This window comes from Notechis scutatus, chromosome 3 (assembly GCF_049901735.1).
Source record: "Notechis scutatus isolate UNSWTSFEM ecotype Mainland chromosome 3, rNotScu1.2, whole genome shotgun sequence".
Classification (NCBI taxonomy): domain Eukaryota; kingdom Metazoa; phylum Chordata; class Lepidosauria; order Squamata; family Elapidae; genus Notechis; species Notechis scutatus.
Window position 1 is genome coordinate 120,115,863 of NC_142011.1, and position 20,973 is coordinate 120,136,835.

The 20,973-nt window shown below is 33.8% G+C and overlaps 1 protein-coding gene across 4 annotated transcripts in view; it reads right to left on the reverse strand.

The window, feature by feature from the left end:
- Nucleotides 1-20,973, reverse strand: part of ADCY2 (adenylate cyclase 2) — a 156,592-nt gene that overhangs the window by 51,590 nt on the left and 84,029 nt on the right. For all 4 annotated transcript variants that reach the window (XR_015748762.1, XM_087961099.1, XM_087961100.1 and 1 more), the window contains exons 8-15: nucleotides 14,179-14,337; nucleotides 13,233-13,365; nucleotides 12,834-13,010; nucleotides 10,410-10,453; nucleotides 8,068-8,148; nucleotides 7,200-7,269; nucleotides 5,790-5,887; nucleotides 1,734-1,818 (exon numbers count right to left, since the gene is read on the reverse strand). Coding sequence is in view for 3 of the 4 variants with exons in the window: in XM_087961099.1 (XP_087817225.1) it covers nucleotides 1,734-1,818; nucleotides 5,790-5,887; nucleotides 7,200-7,269; nucleotides 8,068-8,148; nucleotides 10,410-10,453; nucleotides 12,834-13,010; nucleotides 13,233-13,365; nucleotides 14,179-14,337 (847 nt within the window). In the remaining variant the exon portion in view is untranslated. The remainder of the gene's footprint in view (nucleotides 1-1,733; nucleotides 1,819-5,789; nucleotides 5,888-7,199; nucleotides 7,270-8,067; nucleotides 8,149-10,409; nucleotides 10,454-12,833; nucleotides 13,011-13,232; nucleotides 13,366-14,178; nucleotides 14,338-20,973) is intronic.

The following is a 20,973-nucleotide window of genomic DNA, read 5'->3' on the forward strand; positions in this document are numbered from 1 at the left end:
AAAATGGTTGCAGAGAATGCTACTGGATTCTATTGCAAGAAAGCAAGTCTGTTTTTCTTCTCTAAAAATTTCAGAAATCGTTGTACCTAAACAAGCTATATGTCCTGGCAAATATTTTCAATTGCCCCAGAAATCTTGACCTATATTACAGGGTGGTGGTGGTAGTGGTGGAAAATATAAGCCCAGTTTCATTGCTGAGAATCTCTGTGACACTTGTTTCAAGTGGTGATATTTGTGGCTGTTTTAAGTAGAAGGAATCTGTTTCATTTCAGCCTTTCTACTTTTTTGTGGAAAACAGTAAGCAACATTTCAAGTTGGAATCTGCTTAAAGAATCTTCTACAAATTAGCTTTATATTACAGGCACGTGGATATTGATTTAGTTTTTATAAGAAGAGAGAAGACACAACTTCTTATGCTAAGCTAACCCAGCAATAGTTAAAACTAATTTTTAATATCAAGGACTTTTTTTAAAAAAATAAAACATTGTGAGTCATGCTGCATAGAGCTAAGTGACTTAATCTGGAGCCTTAAAACCAAGTGTTATTCAATTTCAAAGCAATCTGTGGCATTACATGGAAATCTAATGGTCTTAACATTTCAGGCTGTATAGAACTTCAGATTTGATCTCCAAAAGGTACTTCAGAGAACATGCAAATACCAGTGTAATATTTATCTGTTTATAGAAGTGTGCTTTTCCTCAGAAGCATATAGTTGCAGGAAAATATGGTGCTGTTTGAAAGTATTGTGCAGCCGTCCTAGTCATAATGATTTTTATTAGCATGTTTTCATCACATGGCATTGATTTAAAATTAGCATTATTTTTCAAAAAGTTAAATCACATTTATATTCTTTACACTTCTCACACAACAGAAAGCAAATAAAACTTGGAGTGCTTAACATCGTACCACCATTAAAGTAATAGCAGAACTATTTAAAATACAGTAACATGCCATTAAATAAATTTGATAATGCAAGTTGCAATTTGAATTTCTTACATTTTTGGTGTTGTGTAGCAATTTCTCAATATAAATAAATGCATTTCATAAAACTAAATAAAATGTAAGTAAATTCACAGCAAAAAAAAATAAGTCATTTAAGGTCTCCTTTCTTTAAAAATATGTTCACAGAAGAGCAACTAAGATGATCAAAGACCTGTAAAGTAAAATATATGAAGAATGGCTGCAGGATTTGGGTTTGGCTAGTCTAAAGAAAAGAAAAATTAGGAGCGACATGACAGCAGTATTCTAGTGTTTGAGGGACTGCCACAAAGAAGAGGGTGTCAAATTATTCTCCAAAGCACCAGGGGGCAGGACAAGAAACAATGGTTGGAAACTAATCAAAGGGAGAAGCAACCTGGAATTAAGGAGAAACTTCCTAATAGTGAGGAAAATTAACCAGTGGAACAACTTGCCTTCAAAAATCATGGGCATTCCATTACTGAAGGTTTTTAAGAAGAGACTAGATAATCACTTGTCTGAAATTATATAGGTTCTCCTGCTTGAGCAAGGGGCTGGGCTAGAAGACCTCCAAGGTCCCTTCCAGCTTCTATTCTGTTCTGTTCTGTTCTGTTCTGTTCTGTTCTATGCCACGCCATTCTAAAATTAAGTACCCAACAGAGATAATTTGCTGTTTAGTCAGAGAAAGCAGTCTTGAAGAAGTAATGAAGTGTTTTGGATCAATTATTTAATTTGACAGATTTGCCCTTTGCAGTCAGTATGCATTGAACACTTACCAAAAGCTGTCCTGCAAAACAGATGAAAAGAATGAAGGAGAGTAGCAGAAAGGCAGCTCCAAAGGAGATTCCAAGTATAGACTTTCTGGGGGGAAAAAGAAAGAAAGGGGGCTTTTTTCACGGAAACCAATTCCATGTAAACATAACACAAACGATGGTTGTTTTCTTTGCCTTGGCCGCATCTCTCTACAAAAGTGACTATAGGGAAGTAGGGAACTCTTTTGAACTTCCAAAGGGGCATATGCTGATGAGATTTAAATTTCTTCATTGGTTCAAGATCTAAAAACATCCAAAACCCTTTTCTCCTGAGCTAGTGACCTGGTTCACCAGAGAAAAAGGAGTTTTAAGTTTAGTTTAGGACTAGGGGAGGCAATGTGAAGGAGTATACCATACCCTCACATGCAGGACTTTTTCAATATTCAAATTAGTTTCCCTCCCTATCTTGGAAACATGTGCCACTATCATATTTGGTATAGATCAAGTCCTGAGAGAAGTAGAGACTTTCTTTAATTTATGCACATATTATATTTCTTAATTATGATAATAAATGAAAAACAACTCTTTCCTTGACCAATGCCTAGATATTTTTAAGCTGTATAGTATATAGTATGGTAAAAATATTTTTAAATTTCTGCTGGGAGAATTGCAGAAATATGATTAAAATGCCAATTATGCATATTGAGGGTTAATTAGTATTTAAGGCAGAATCTTTACTTTTAGTAAGGGAATACTACCACGGAGTAAAAAACAATGTCAACATTTAGCGTAGCAACAAAATACTAATATCTTAGAATTCATTAGGAATAAATTCTAAGCAAAACACCTATATTGCCTTTCTTCTTCTGGACCAACGGAAAAAAACAATTTTACATCAGGTTACATTGGTTATTATAGGAACAAATGGGTGTTTCCAGAACTAGGTCTGTGCCCACAGGAATTAGATTTCGGGGATAAAACAATCACTCAGAAATGAATATATACTCCTATTTAAACAAATAACAAGCATCTTGTTCTAATCTGATCAATATGGTCAGTGTCCTAGCACAATTGTACACAGAGAGGCAGAGGTTTGGCCTTACCTGCTTCTACCGTGTATTAATTAGATTTATATCCTGCCTTTTATTCAGGAGCTTGTCTGGACATTCATAATGCTCCCTAATTTTGTCTGAAATGGCAACCTTATGATATTGAGTAGCCCAATATGATCAAATAAGTTTCAGTGGCTTCTATGATTGAATGACTTGGGCCTCCTTGCTCTTTGTCCAACATCAGAACCCCAACTTCTACACAACACTGTGATGTTCCATACATGTAAACAGTAAAAAAAATTAGAGCAATTTGTAGGTATATATTTTATAAATATGTGTGCTGACTAGAAGATGCCTCTGCCACAGAAGCTTATACGTATCCCTCTTTTAACTGTATCAACAGATACACAAAAACACTGTATTTTCTCAGGGATATTTTTTCATCAACTCTAGTTATTTATTAAATTTATACCTCTCCCATTCTGAAGCTCAAGATGGTATACATAGTACATCATTTTTTCCTCACAAAAATCTATCAACATGAGGATTTTATGGGGAAGCACTGGCAGTTTATTGCATGAAAGTCATGAAATATAATTTGGTGTAGTGAGAGAACCAATTTGATGTAATGGTAAAGATACTAGGCTAGAAAGCAGGAGACTGAATTCTAATCTCTTAGGCACGAAAGCTAGCTGAGTGACTTTGGGTCAGTCACTCTCCTTCAGCCCCACCCATCAAATTTGTTGCTGTCATGGGGAAAACTGGAGGCAGGAGTTTTAGATATGTTCACCATCTTGAAGAGACCCCCCTCCCCAAAAGAGGTGGGATAAAATTACTAATGTTGCTGTTGGATTTACATAACAATTCTGTTGATGTTCCATTCCATAGTGATCAATTGTTCATTTCAGAAATTCAGTATTAAATGCTTATTTTTGTCCTTAATTATATTGCATGTATATGAAAAAGAAATTCAGGGATAAATTCTTGTAGGAAAATCAGAGAGCTAATTTTCATCTTTAAGAGCATTAGATTAAGTTTGATAATTTCCAAGTCTGTTCTTTTCCATTTTGAAAGTACATTCATGAAACATTCAAAAGATTTCAATTAGAGCAGAGGTTTGGAACACATAAGAGTTTCATTGTTAAAACATTTTTTCTAATATAAACATTTGCAGTAGCTCTCCATTCTATCAGGTGCAACAAAAGAAAGCCTTCATATAAATGAGTGGCATAAAAATGAGAGAGGAAGTGAGAGAGAAACAAAGAATTTGTGAGCGTCATTTGCTTTCAAACAATCAGAGCACTAAGTGTTCTTTTCAAAATTCAATGTGCTGAAAATCCTGCTTCAACCTTCAACTCAATATCCTGAAAGCTTCCTATGTAAAAAGTAATCAACTGAATTATGCAAGGATTGTTCAATTTGATTTTTAAAATGATATTGTACTTTCACCTAGAAATAAAGCTAGTTAGTTGTGAAATAGGGAAAATATGCAATGGGGTGATCCACTGCCCAATGGAGTCAGAATCAAATATCACTGCATATAAGACCTTGTTAAAGTTGAGGAATAATCATCAATAAGCTCAATAATTTTCATATGAAAAGAGAGCTCATGAAAAAAAATCCTAGAATATTTCACCATCATTCAATTTTCCTGACAGGCCACATATGTCCATATGTATTTTAGTGATGAGCCACGCAAAGTTGTTGAGAGTTAGGAAACATAAAATAAACAAAATATTTCAGAATTTTCTGAATTGCTGCAGTGAATGTAAGTTTAACAATGCAATGAATTCATTCCTTGATGAGACATTGGGAACATTCTCTCTAATTGTGAACATTAAGATACTGAGAAAGTAAATTGGTGAAAGACCAAACTTTCACTGAATTTATACTGAGAAACTATAATGTGGTCAAGTGTTTACCCGAGCTCAAAGATGAGGCGAACTAATTTTTATGTTTCCTTGCCTTGCTGCCAGTAATTAACCTAGGAGGCTAGAAGTATTTGCAAGAAGCCTGAACTCCAAAGAATAACAAGAACAATAAAAAGTATATACAACGGCAGCATTATTTAAAACATTTGTTTCCTTGCTTGTTTGCTTGTCTATAGAACTCTTGGCAGGACTATCTTGCTGTTCAGCCAGCAAGACTTCTGAAAGACTTCCAGAATTATTGTTATAGGGTAACAGTTGGAACTGGCCTTTCAGCAAGTTTTAGAATGAATTTCAACAGGTTTTAGAGTGAATTTCTAAGATACTAATTTTATTAATAAGTATGTTAATATGAATATCTGAAAATAAAGGTTCAAAACTCAAAGATTATGACTAGTTCTGCTGACTGAATCAGCAGCAAAACCTTTTAGCTGCAAAGCAGCTGAAGAGACATAATAGTTATGTCTATGTAGATTCTCAGTCATCCATAGTTGTCCCAAAAGTGCTTTTCAAAAGGCAACTGGACTTTCTTCTTCTTCTTAGAGACGTTTTGCTTCTCAGCCAATAAGCTTCTTCAGCTCTGACCAAATGGGATATACAGGATTATAAATCCTTCCATCCTCCACCATTTGGTCAGAACTGAAGAAGCTTCTTGGATGAGAAGTGAAATGCCATCAAGAAAGAAAAAAACCAAAGTCCAGTTGCCTTTTGAAAAAGCACTTTTGAGAAACAAGGTTACATGCCCACCAAGCAGAAGTGGAAAAAGGGAAGTGCTACATCTTTGCTGAGGTTGTTTAAAAAAAACCCACAAAGGAGTAAATGGTCAGGATGTCTCTGATATCTTGCACCAAATCTGATTGTGATCAAGTCAGGGCCAGTCTAAAGAGGTTTGTGAAGAAAGACAAACTGAGAAGGAAGGAACAAAGGAAGGTGGTGGTGGAAAAGACAAAATAGACATACAGTATGTCTTTTTACTAGACATAAAGTAGGCTGTATTTTTAAAAGAACTGCCAGTATGATGGGAATATAGACAGGTCCAATTTAGTCTAAAAGAGGTTCCATGAGTATTAGCAAAAAAACAATATTCATCACTCACTTACTTTGGTAGCACTAGAATCTGCACAAGAAAAATGCAGAAGAATATAAGACAGGCACAGGTTACATAGTACTTGAATGCAGGAAGAGTTGTTGCTCTATACTAAAAGAAAATGAGAGATTACAAAAAAAAATCAAAATACTTCTTTGTTAAAAATGACTACAAGTTAGTTATGACACCTATTGCATTTTAAAATATTTACTCATTCAAGGGTGTCCTTTATCTAGACAGCTTTATGGCTTTAAGCAAAAGGAATTGGAAGAATTAAAAGATGACGGTTGATCAACAGTTATTAACTATGATATTTATAATTGAACTTCAATATCTAGAGGCCACATAACTGAAAATTCTAACTGCTGAAATCCAGGAGGGAAGAGCTATTCATAAACAAATCCTGAACAGGTTCCATGCCTTTGATGACTTCTGTCAATTAATTCACTGGGATTGATGACTGGCCACATTGGTATAGTGAACCTGAGCCAACCATGTCTTTTTTCAAAGCATCAATAAGCATTATGAAGCTTCTTTATTAATTACTTTTTTTATATTGACAAAGTTTTAAAATGCTCCACAGAAATGAAACTCAAAATGTTCATTTTGGGATACATGCTATTTGAATTATGGAACAACTGCTACAAACAACCATATTGAAATGCATAAGAGCAACAAAAATACTGTTATGGATTGCAGTACAGGAATTTTCCAATCCATTGTACCTTGATCTTTCAGGAAAAAGCAGGTTTAATGGGTTCATAGGATCCATTAACCTCCCACACATGGAAATGAGTAACACAAATTGATTTTGAAACTCTGGGATGATTATTCCTATTCTGGAATAAACCAAGATACTTCAGATGAAGTGTTAATGAGGACTGAGGATAACTATATCATAGGTGGCTGTCATTCAATCACTAATGTCATTCAGCTCATTTCTGAAAGAAGATCGGTATGAATTAATAATCAACAAGCTACTAAATACTTTAATTTTCTAGATCTATTGGACTTCTCTAAAAGCTGTTATAGCATTGAAATAATTTAACTTCAGTTATTTTGATTAATTTTTTTTTTTTGCAAAATTCTGACTTAAGTAATAGATATATTAAATTGAAGAATATGCAGGAAATTCACATTTTCTGAAATACAGCCAGTTTCACCTCTTCCTATTTGATTTCACCTCTTCCTATTTGATTTCTGGAATTCTTTTCCCATGTACAAAACCAAACTCACGCAACTCTATATCAAAGACAAAATTATACTGTATATATAGTATATAAAAGATCCGAATCACCCACAACATTAAAGAATTCACGCATTTTCAGGTACAAGTAAGTACAAGCTACTTTCTTTTTTCTTATTAACTAGAGAATTTGGGAAATATATGTAAAATAGAATTTATAATTTAAATATTACTCACTTCTTTTTCTAAGATTTTATTGTAGAAGAGCAATGATATTCTTTGAATATCCTCAGATTTAAGCCATTGCCTAGAAAAGGAAAAGAATCATAACAGCAATATACATAAGCTGCTAATATTTTTTTTCTGGAGACTTAGATAAGAAAAAATTAACTTGGTTCATAAAGGAAATTGAACAGTTGGATGTTTATGTAATAGAAATATACTATTTATAGCAATTTCTCTTCTTTAGGGGAGCCTGTGAATAGGAGCCATAGATCTCCAACAATCTACATTGTCCAGGCTTCTAAAATAGTACCAGTCTAAAAATGTAAAGTAGGAATGATTTCTAAAGTTGGCGGCAGTTTTAAACTGAAGAGCTGAATAGTGTATTGTAATAAGAAGCATTTAACGTAGCAACAATAGTTAATTTTTACATGTACATTTCATGATCAACATAGAAGCTCACAAGTCAAAATAAGCCCTTGTACTGTATCTCCACAGTTCTACGTGATAATAAGTACCCTAGAATCCTACTAAAGGAAGGGAAGGAATGTAAAACTATGTGCAGGTTTCAGAACTAATGTGATCAGAATAGATATTCAGTTCTTCTCATCTATTTTGAATAAAATGTTGGTCACTAAATTTCAGCAGATCAATAAAATATTGATTTCTTGTCCAACAGAGTTAAGTCATAGAACAGCTTATATTTTTCTAGTCTGTATATATAATCTGGGAAGAAAGGGAACAGTCGGATTCCTATTTTGAAATAGGCTTCTCCAACTCCAGTTCAAAAAATTCTGCCTTCAGATTTCTCAATGGGCTTCAATGCTTACTTCCATAATATGAACAGCAGTGGTACAAACAACAACTTTGTGGGCAAACATACTTTTGAGCATTTATTCCATCAATTGCTTGAATCATCCTTTCATTTAATTCCTCTTCAAATTTTTTCTTCTGAGATTTTGTTCTGTAGAGATATAAATAAGGGAGTGAAGTTAGCATCCTGAAGGATAAAATTTAAATAAAATACAGATAATTCTCGTCTTATGACTAGTAGCCGAATGACTGTTCAAAATTGAGATGGCTTTGGAAAAAGTTACTACCCATCCTCAAAATTGTGACTGTCATACACCCCTTGCGGTCGCATGACTGCACTTTGAGCATTTGTCAACTAGCTTGCATTTACAACAGTTAGCAGTGTCATATATGCACATTTTTCTTATTTTTTCCTGCTTTGCTGCAAAAAGCACCCGTTGGGTTAACTGGATTTGATCATGCAATTGCTATGATGACTTGATTAACAGTCATCATAAAAAGAATCATAAAATTGAATCTAGCCCCATGGTGACTCAACAACCACAAAGACTTATAGCCAAATTTTTAGGCTTAACTGTGGTTGTAAGTTGAGGATTACCTATAGCCTTGGTGGCACAGTGGTTAAAATATTGCAGGCAAACTCTGCCCACAGCCTGGAGTTCAGTCCTGATGGGGCAAATAATGCTTACATTGGAAACTGCCCAGAGAGTGCTATAAAACGCTATGAGACGGTATATAACCCTAAATGCTATTACTTACCTTTATAGCGCTCATTAGGGCAATCAAAATAAAAGCAATCAGAAAAGCAGAAAGAAGACCAATATATTACTATTCCTATTTCCTGTAGCAGGCCAGCATAAATTGACATATATTGTAGTGATCTGTATTTGGTAACAGCTTTTCATTTTACAATATAATGTTAAATTTTTATGATGTGACGGTAGACTTACATAGCGTACACCTGTTTCTATTTCAGTCAAACAGAGCTGTTTGATAAGAACATAAATTGAGATACCGGATTTTAATAATTAGACTCAATGGCTTTAGCAATGATATAATGGAGCCAGATTTTAATAATTAGACTCAATGGCTTTAGCAATGTTATAATGGAGCCTCAAATGAAGTGATATAATTATATATTTTGTTTCCAAAGAACTTGAAAAATTGCCTTGCTGTTTCTATAACATCATGGAATACAAAACTTCATATAATATGGCTAATTTTATACCTCTTTGTCATGTGGGACAAAATGGTCAAGATTGGCCTGGTCAAAACTTGAAGCTGAATGATGATTAGCTGCTGCTGGGGGAAGTCAGGGCTAACAACAATCAGGGCTCAGTAGGCTATGTGCAAACAATAATCCAAATGTGTGACTCCCAAAGGTCGCGATGAAGACAATGTTGGGTCATGAGAGTTGCAGTACAGAGAATGCCACCTTTTATGAGCTTCCTTCCTTCTTCACAATTCACATTTCTAATTTTTATTAGAGAAATAGTATGCTAATCCTATTGCAATTGTAGTGGGAAATCTCTTGACACTTATTGATTGGGCTCATATGAGCTCTTGAAATATGCTTAAGGACAAAAGCCTAGCTTCTTTGAAGGAGAGAAAATGTTAGTTTCTGAAACTAAAATTTCAGATAGGATCCAGGGACCAAGCAAAATCAGTCACCAGGGACAAAGAAGCTAAAGAAAGAGCTTCAGAGCAGAGTGAAAAAGGGGGCCATTAGAAATATAGCCGAGGAGACTTACTCAGAAATGATCAGAAGCCACAGAAGGGAAGGAGAGGAAATCCTAACTAGGATGATTAACAGATAGGATAACTAAATGAAGTATTGATATGAAAAACAGAATTAACTATGGTTGATGAAGAGATGGGGAAGATGAATGAGAAGCAATGAGGACTAAAGAAAACAAACCTATTAACTGTAGTGAATGGAAGGAGGTGCAAAGAAAGCCAGAGAACACAAAACTGCCATCTATAGTTTTAGAATAATTATTAAAGAGAGATATCCTATCACATTATTAACACCATCATTACAATTTAATAACTTGTCTGAATTTCACGTTAAACTATTTGGTACACAGTTTTAATGCTTTTAAAAATCACATCATTAACATTTTGACAAGATTTCAAAATAATTATTACAATTACTCAGTCTAGAACATATCTTTTTGTTTTGCTGATGATTTCATCCTACCAACAAATTCCTATTAATAAAAATACCTAATGTATTTCTATCTTGTCTAAATTAAACTGACATGGTTTTATAATATTTGCATTATTTCGATTTATCCTTTTACCTTAACAGTTACGCAAAACTATCATGGCTATAAAAAATGCTTGTGTAGAATGACTGAGTAAACTAGCATGGTTTTCCATGATACTGAGGTCTTTATAAGTTGCACGTACCTTTCTCTACAACGCTGGAAATTATACTGACCCATAGGCATGTCCTAAGAAAGAGTAACAGAAAGTATCATCCAGATATAAAGAACTATAAAATAACTATTGGATTCAATGTACAAGATTGTGCTTTAATGCAAACTAGTTGTCTTTTTTATATACATTCAGTCGTTGCATATTTGTTGATACAGAGGAATTGGTACTTTAACTGTTTTCTAGCCTTTAGCATCAAACGGTTCACTGTTTAATCTATACCTGATGCTTTCCTGTTTGACTGTTGGTTGATTGCCTGTCATATTTCATAGTTGACTTCTGAACATATGTTCCTTGCCTGACAAACGTTACTTTCATTTTATAATCCCATTTGTAAAGGACTTTCCATCTTTCTTTAATCTTATTTGCCTATATTTTTTCCAGTTATCATAACTTCGCTTTAAATTTTCCATTGTTTCTCTGAACTTTTAAAAAAGATCTTCCATTTTCCTTTTCTTGTTACTTTGCTCTGTATATTGACATTCTTAACAGTTTTTTTTTCTTTGTCTCTCTTGTTTGATGTTGAAAGTTTGCATTAAAGTCAGTCCTTGTATGAACAGAGTGCACTTTCTGATCTTCTGCAGTCTATTTGATTCTGATGATGTCTACCATTGATGTCCATGTGCAGACGTCAAATTTATGTTCCTTGAAGCAATTCACAATACACAATTCTTTTCTTAAAGGTTTTTATCTCTTATATTATTGTACTTCTCTAATCTGATGTTTTGATGTTTCAGATTCCTTCATTTTCCCAATGTTTGCATTCAACACATTAATTGGCAGCGTGCTGACTTTTCTTGATCTTGCACTTAACACCTCTTGTAATGTGTCACAGAATTCCTCAAGGTCTTTCTTTTCTCTAGTTTTAGTAAATGCATATACAAATGCACTTGTATAATGTAGCCAGGTAAAATAATTAGCTATCTCATTTTGAAATTCATTTCATTGTTCATATGAATTCCTGCCCTGAATTTAAGCAACTGAATTAAATTGGCCCATTGTGATCCATCTAAGCTCACATATTCCTATTTGCATCCAATTTGTTGAGTTTCAGCACTTGCTTTGCTACTGCTTTGACAATTTTAATTTTTCTTTGATTGATGATTCTCACATTCATGTTCTCTGTGTGTCACTATACAACAAACAACATCTATTTCAATACTGGCACAAACATTAATCAGAGTTCTTTGTAACTTTGCTTTGACCCTGTCACCATCTCCAGATCTACTTGAAGAATTTCTATGCTCATTCTAGGTAACTAGAGAGATGCCACCCAACCTGGAGAGGAGACAGTTCATCAGTCATGACTAAATAACATTGCAATATTGCAACCATTTTATTCTCTTTTCTTGGTAATAACTAAGAAAGTGTTTGCCCTGATCTTCTTCTGGATCCACTTTTGATGTTACTAGCAGCAATATCTCCACGGCATCTCACACAATGAGCAACATTCTTAAGTTTATTGAAAAAATTGAGCCCTCCGACCATATAAGATAATAATTTCCTAGGAGTCTTAAATAGATATTACATTTTATACCACGTTGTGAAATTATGCAGCACTGGGGTTATAATGGGAACTGAGAATAAGGCAGTCCCTGACTTACAATCATTTCTTTATTGCTTGGCAACTGCTCAAAGTTATGACAGGAATCCCCCTCTCCAAGGTACTTATTATATGATTCTGATGTCCTGACGGCTGCCTCCGCCTTGATCATTTACTACATATGGAGGATCTGGCAACTGGCCCACATTTTTGGTTGTTGCAGCATCCTGTACTCACATAACCATATTTTATGACTTTCTGCTGAGAACCAGCATTTCCTTCAAGTTTTTGGCAAAAATGCCCCATAGCAAACAATGGGTCCACTTACGACTGCTGCATTTGCTTAATAATCACCACAAAAAAAAATCATAAAATCAGGTCATTCACGTAGGTAATCTGCTTTGTAACAATCACAACCTTCACAGGCAAGCTCTATTATAGTTTAAAGTTGAGGACTACATGTAGTGGTTTCTAAATTTTCTGCATAAGTAGAGGTAAGGTAATCTATGACATCTAGAAAAGCACTAACACAGGAGTCAAACACTTTACAGAAATTTGTCCTCTCTAGGCCTAGGCAGTATTTAGTCAGTTATTTATTCATTATAATTCTAATACATTTAACAATGGCAGTTCTCCACCCAATTTTCTACAGACACCATATAGTATTATTTCAATAATGTAATATCACCTGAAGAAACAATGCCTAATTCTGAAATTTATTAATTTAATGAAGGATAACGATGCTAAAAAGGCTGATGGATTATTCTTAGGTGGGCCCTAAAAAATCAGGTTAGTTAGTTTTTCTCCCCACAAAAAGATATTTTAGTTATTTAAAAATATACAGAAGCTGATACCATGGTGCTGATCTTGCCATTTTCAGTAATCATACTGTCCCGATGGTGCAAATGAGCAAATGGCTTAGCTGCTCCCCACGATTCCAAGTATCTAGTCATACGAACAGAGGCTCTCATTTTAGCTCCTTCCAGGGTGTTTCGGGGTCGGAAATGATGTTGTGGGCTTCGTTTTTCGTCCTAATTTGAAAATAAGTAAAAAAGAGACAAAAGGGTGAAATAGGCATTGACCACTTTCCTAAGAAACTGAATTTTTAGCCCAATGAATTTTTAGCCCATTCAATGTTTTTCAATATTAATCCCCCACTTTTCAGAACTATTCCAGTCAAACCTTCATCACTGACTGCTTGTAGATTATCAAACATAAACACTTCGCTATAGAAGAAAAACAATGTTACTTACCTTAGGGTTGATTATAAAGAAGGTTTTCACGTTATGCTGCTTGAGATATGGATCCCTTGCATCACCATCCCCTTCTTCTACTTTGTACACTCCATTCAAGTGTGCCAAGGTGACTGAAGTAATGTGAACACGGCTGAAATTATGGTTTATTTTAAAAATGACCATTGTACAACATTAAGAAAGTAGCATTTATTTTCCTTTTAGTTATAGCTGAGAATTATTTCCTCAAGATTTAGATGCATAACTATATAAGGAATAAGTAATAAGTAATAGAAATACAATAAATAACTCAAACTGAGATTTGATTCCAATGATGAGACTGTAGCTAAGGCATGTCATTCTATGCGTCAGCGGTAGAAGCATTTGAGTGGATATCTTATGGAACATACAATGCTGGCTTGTTAAGGAAAAGACTCAGAAACTTTCCACATGTATATCATTTTTAATGTGGTAAAAATGTGATTCTTCTATTTATAATTTGACCCTCAGACCCCAGCTAACTGTCTTGATGAAAGTCAAGCCCACTTTTAATCTGCATTTCAGAAAACATGATTTTAAATATTATAAATGTTTGCTGAACTTGCAAAGTTGTGGAGATTGAGACACCAATAAACAACAGTTTCTCTATTTAACGGAATATTAAATCTTAATATTTGAATACAGCTTCAAAATCTTGAATCTGCTATACATAGCCAGAACAGCATACAGTCTTCAAACACTATTCAATTTCAATAAATGGAAGAAATCTATACTTGCAGTAGTTAAATTTGCAATACACTGAGCGAGTAGTATTTTTGGATTGATTAATATGTGCAAGCATACACTATAACTGTATAGTGTCCTGTTTTATGACCAAGTAACACCCTAACAATATGAAATTACTGCCAGGATTATTCTATATATGTGAAATATATCAAAATACATATAAATTAAATAATGATCTTACCCAGGAATTCCTCCAGCTTCCATATGATTGGCCAGTGTTACATCATGTGACCACACATCATATTGCCATTTTTGCAGTCCAATCACACCACAAAGGACATTCCCAGAGTGTACTCCCACTCTCATATTAATATCAACTCCAGTTGCATCTCTCACCTTCCTATTTATTGAGAAAATTTTTAATAGATATGCATTTGCAAACAATTTGAAATAATGAAACTATTTTAGCCATTTTAAGTGCTGATTTAATGTTTCTCTGATTAATATAAACGTTTAAAGAAATAAATATATTTAAAATGATTCATACTTGTATATATGCCTATGATGCTAATCAATTCTGGTGATTAGCAAAACTCAGAAAAGAAATAAAAAGCAGAAAATCAAAGACGTGGTAATAAAAAAAAATCTAAACATACCTAGTTTCTACCAGCACCGTTTATGATATGTCCTTATTTTATTTATTTATTTTTTGCTTTTGTACCTTTGTGAACTATCCTTGTTTCCTTCACACACTTCAGCACTCAGACATGACCTTTTGCCCCCCCCTCTTTTTTCAGGTCTCAACTTTCTTGACCTACCCTTTCTATTCAGTGCATTCATTCTTCCTTCATCTATTTGTCTAGCTATTTGACCTTAATTCCTTCTCTCTCTACATCCAAGTAATTTCAACATACTTCTTTCATACCAACCACTCATTTTATATTCAATTTATATTTATTATCCATTTACTCTTAATCATTTCTCTTCTTCTATTACACATACTTCTTAAGTACAACAAATGTTATCTTCTTCCTATATCTCATCTCTTATCTATAAGAAAACCCATAAAACATTATCATTTCAGTCCTGATATCAGCACAAGTCCACTAAGGGTTATCTATTTTAACCTCAATCAAATAAACCTGCTTTGTATTTTTTCCCTTTACTTCTAACAATCTTAATCTTTAGGCCACTGAAATAATGTTACAGAACTTGATTTCTTTTCATTTTTCTGTCTCCCATTCTCATAAGATTCTTCAAAATTTTCTCAAGCTCTTTTGTAAACTAATATAGGCACATTATCTAGCTCATTTTTTGGATTAGTGTTTGTATATCACTTTTAATTATTAAGACATCAGCCTTCAGCCAGTTTCTTTTGAATGTCCAGTGTAACAATTGTTTCAATGTCATTCTTGCAAAGTATCATTGGTAGATCTACTTTCAACTCCATCATGATCTTGTCAAGTAAAACCTATTCCTCTCTCATAATATCTTTTACATACAATCTCCCCATAAGGGCAGATGTCTCCTTTGATAGTACTAAAATTATCCCCTGGGTCCACTGTTAAAAAATATAATTTTTTAATATTCTAACATTGGCCATATTGAATACATTTTTGAACAGGTCTCATATACAGTCTTTTCTTGAAGTGATTCTACTTTTATCAGCTCCCCTTTCATTTGCTTCCATTTTCATTTTTCTAAGATCCTCTTTTGATACTACCAAAATACGGGCTATTCCTAACAGTACAGGTAGTCCTCAATGTATGACCACAAGAGACAAGAATTTCTATTTCTAAGCAAGGCAGTTGTTAAGTGAGTTGCAGTTGTTACATGAATCTAGCTTCTCCTGTTGACTTAGCTTGTCAGCTACTTCTTGATTTCCACCCATCCAGCACTTACCAGAATATTTTTTCTCCTGGCTCACATTGATTCAAAATGTTGCACAATGTCCACAACAGTCATCTCTATTAATTGATTAACTTGAAATGACTACCAATCTATGGATTTCCTAAGCACCTATAACACCATAGATAATATTTTTTACTTTCTGATATAAATTTTAGCTTTTGTTCACAAAAACCCTAAAACTTTACAGTACTTCCTTCTATCTATTCATCAGCTCCACCCAGAGGTTGGGCTATTTTCATTCAGATCTATTACATTCTTCTCCCTTCTCTGTTTCCCTCACACAGAATGTACCTATTTTTTTTGTTAATTTGTTTATTCATTAATTCATAGTTTTCTTTTTACATTCTAAGTTGCAATCTTCTATGTATGATGCTCATCATTAGATGGCCTAATAGATATTGAACTCCACCATCCACACTGGCTTTCATTAATTAAGGATGTTCAGATAATATTGGGTTTTATTTTTGTAAGCCGCATGGAGTTATTGATTGTGAGTTGGGTGGCTGTATAAATTTTCTCAAATAAATAATGCTTTCTATTCAATTTGAATCTTCAATTCTGGCTTGCTAAATTTATATTTAGTTACAGTTCTTCCTTGTAAGAGGCTGATGCAAAGATCTGTTGGCATCCTCTGCCCTTATTGCTAAACCTTGTTCTTTTTCAGCATTGAGGTGGTGTTTGCCTTTATAGATTTTTTTTTATTTTAAAATAAAGTTTATTTAAGAATCATACATTTAAAACATTTAAAAAACAAATGAACATATAAACAGATATATATACATATATACATTTTGCAGCAAAAAGTTGAGCAATGGTTACACATTTTTTAACAATGACGTGATCTGCCTTGTGACAATACCTTCTTCATTCTTAGTTTCACAAAATGCTATATGATAAATCGCACGTCTTCAATAACTTTATAGCTTATCCAGTTGTCAAATATTGCCTTTTCTTTAAGCATTCATACCAGCAATTCCATGTTTTACAGTAATCACTATCTTGGTTATTTTTTAGTAGTTTAGTTAGGCTATCCATCTCCGCCCACTCGTGAATTTTTTTGATGACCATCTCCTCTGAAGGGGTGGTAGACAATTTCCAATTTTGTGCATAGCTTATTCTAGCTGCTGTTATAATGTGTAAAATTAAATATTGATATATTTTTTTCCATTTTTGAATCTATCATACCCAGCAAGAAAGTTTCGGGTTCAAGTTTTACTTCTTCTTTAGTTATATTTAAAATCCAATTTTTGATATTTTTCCAAAACTTTTGCACAAATGGACAGGTCCACTACATATCAAAATATGTTCCCTGGATGCAGTTACACTTCCAACAGTTTGGGGGAAGGTTCGGGAACATCTTATCCAGTCTCGCGGGTGGCAAGTGCCAACGATACACCATTTTATAGAGGTTCTCTTTATACGAGGCCGACAGAGTTAATTTGTAGTTTGTTTCCCAAATATGTTCCCACTTGTTTAATTCAATACTGTGGCTCACATTTTTTGCCCAAATTATCATACACTCCTTGACTGTTTCTTCTTTTCATTTATAATCCAATAGATATTTATATATTTTACTAATCATCTTCTTTTCCTCTCCTTGCCAAATTTTATCTAATTCTTGGTAGGTCATGTTAAAGCCAAATTGTTCTTTATCTTTTTTGTAGTGCGATTGTATCTGCGCATTGGGGAACCATGGTATCTCTTTTCCTAAAATGTGTATTTGATTCCTACCCTTTAACTCTCCATTTTGATGTAATAAATCTTTATATCTTACAATATTGTCAAAATCTAAGACATTTGGATGTGTAACTGCCTCCATTGTGGATAACCACAGTGGGACCTTACAGTAATGTACTTTTTAAAAATCTTTTCCCAAATACTTAGTAACACACTCCTTATATAATCCCTTTGAAAGTACAAGTGGTGTTTACTCTTTCCATCCCACATAAATGCGTGCCATCCTAGTTGGAGATCAAAGCCCTCTAATGTTAAGATCCTTTTATTTATCAAATTAACCCAGTCTTTGAGCCAGGTTGCCATCGCAGCATAGTAGTATGTTTCGAAATCTGGAAGACCAAAGCCTCCTTTATTTCTACTGTGTTTCTCATATAATAAGGCCGGGTCTTTTTTTTTTTTGAGCCCCGAAAAAATGGCTAGGTTTTCTTTTCGGGGGTGACTTAATTCCCCCCCCCTTGCATCTTCGGGCGGGTGGGCGGCGACGGCTTGGATGTTGACCTCGGCGTTGGTGGGGCACTTTGTATCAGGGTCAACGCAGGCAGCACCATATCCGGGTGTGCAACAAGAGTACTTCCTAACGGCAAGCCCCCCCCACCATTCCCCCCCATTTCGCATGTTTTAATATAGGCCTTAATTTGGGGGGAGGGGCTTAATTTCATTTCATGCCTATAAAACATGCTGGGACTTCCTATTGGGGGAGGCCGTATTGTTGGAGAAACAGGGTATCATCCTGTAATAATTTATATTTTATTCTGGGTTTTTTCCCTTGCCATATAAATTTGGATATATGTTTATTTAGTTCTTCAAAAAAGCTTTTTTCCAACTTGACTGGCACTGTCTGAAATAAGAATAACAATTTTGGCAAAATATTCATTTTTACTATTGCAATATGGCCTAATAGAGATATTTGTAATTTAGCCCAATTATCTAAGTCTTTAAATATTTGGATTGTTAATTTATCGTAATTATCTTTTTTAATTGATGAGCACCTAGCTGTCAGCCATATCCCCAGATATTTTACTTTATCTACCACCTGTATCCCTAATCTCTTTGTTAGTTCTTCCTTTTGTTCATTTGTACAGTTTTTTGTTATCACTTTTGTTTTTTCATTATTAATTTTTAACCCTGCAACCTTTCTATATTGTTCTATTTCTTTCATCAAAATAGGTGTCGTTTCCAGGGGATCTTCCACTATAAAGGCCATATTGTCAGCAAATGCTTGAAGTTTGTACTCCTCTTTTTTAACTTTTAACCCCCTGATCTCTTGGTTTTGTCGGATTTGTACCAATAGTGTCTCTTCTGCTAATATATAAAGTAGGGGAGCCAAGGGACATCCTTGTCTTACACCTTTGTTTATCCTTATATTATCTGTATTTTCCCCATTTATTAATATTTTTGTGGTTTGGGTGTTGTATATTGTTTTAATGAATCCTAAAAAAATTTCACCAAATTTCATGCCTGTCAATTGTTTAATAAGAAAATTCCAATTTAAAATGTCAAACGCCTTCTGAGCGTCTAAAAACATGAGTGCCACTGTTTTAGTTGAGTTTACTTCATAGTATTCTAAAACATCAATAATTATTCTTGTATTTGTCTTCATTTGTCTATATGGCAAAAACCCATTCTGGTCAGTATGGATAATCCTACTTAATATTTTCTTTAATCTTTCCGCCAATATTGTGGCCAAAATCTTGTAATCTATATTTAAAAGTGATATTGGCCTATAATTTTGAATTTTTTGTGGGTCTGACTGCTCTTTGTGAATAAGAGTTATATATGCTTCGGTCCATGATTTTGGTATATTAGCGTTATCCAAGGCTTCATTATATAAGTCTGTCATTAATTCCTCCAATAACTCTTGGAACTCCTTATAGAATTCAGATGGAATTCCATCCGGACCCGGGGTTTTATTTAGTTTTTGGGCTCCAATTGCCTTTCTAATTTCTTCTGTGGATATTTTATTATTTAAAATACATTTCTCTTCATCTGTAATTTCCGGTAAAAAATTTTCTTCCAAATATTGGTTAATAAGTTGTTCTGGTACTTCTTCTTGATTGTATAGATTTGTAAAAAGGTCCTTGGCAATATCTTTCTTTTCCTTAGCCTGGGTACATACTTTCCCTTCTTGGTCTTGGAGACTTACAATCGTTCTTTTTCCTTGATCTTTTTTTATTTTTATTCGCATTTTCAAAATATTTTTGTTTTACTAATTTAACTTTTCGGGCCAGGTCTTCCTGCATACTTAAATTTATCTTATGTTTTACAAAATCTATTTCTTTACTAATATTTTGATTATTCAGATCAACTTGTCTACTTACTTCTAACTCTTTAAGCTTCTCTCTCCACACATTTTGTTGTTGTCTTTTTTCTTTATTTTTTTAAATATTATAACCAATAGTTAAACCTCTCACATAGGCTTTTGTTGTATCTCAGAGATTTTGAAGAGACGTATGCTCTCTCTTATTTATTTCAAAAAATATTTTCAATTCTTTTCTCACCATTTCAATATATTCATTATCTTTTAATATACTATTATTAAATGTCCATCTTCCAACCGTTCTCTTTCCTTTCCATTTAATTTGAATAGGGTTATGATCAGCCCATACATTTGGCAAAATCTCTATGTTTTCAATGTTTTCCATTAAACCTGGGTCCATCCAAATCTGATCTCTTCTAGACCAAGAATGATGGGGATTGGAAAAGAAAGTATATTGCCTTTTGGTTGGATATAGTTCTCTCCACACATCCTTCAAGTTTAATTCCCTTGCCATGTTATTAAAAGACAATGGGAATAGTCTCCTTTTATTTTTTTTATTTTTTATTTTGGAACTTTTATAGTCTTTATCCTTGTCTGAAACAGCATTTAAATCTCCTACAATACATACATTTGTATATTCATTTTCTACTATCTTATGATGTTTATTATAAAATTCTTTTTGATATATATTCGGGGCATATACTGTAACTAACAAGGTCTTTTTCTGATTTAATATTATTTCTATAAATAACATTCTTCCATCAGCATCCTCATATACTTGTTTGTGTTGCAGCCAATCTTTTATATATACCACAATACCCCTTGAAAGAACCCAATACACTTTTCCCAAATTAGTATCCTTTAGGAGGTCTGCCTGTTTATCCATGATATGTACCTCTTGTATACAAGTTATATCTGCATTTTGCTTTTTAAGTTTTTCAAATGACTGTTTTCTTTTTAATATTGAATTTAAACCATTGATATTAACTGAGAATAAGGTAATTTCTCTGCTCATATTACTGTCTGTGTAGAGCATTTTTTGCTTCTTTCCTTGTTCTGGGTTCTCTTGTACTTGGTCTGTTGTCCACATCATCTCTATTTCTGAGATTCTGACTGTGGTACGGGTTCTTT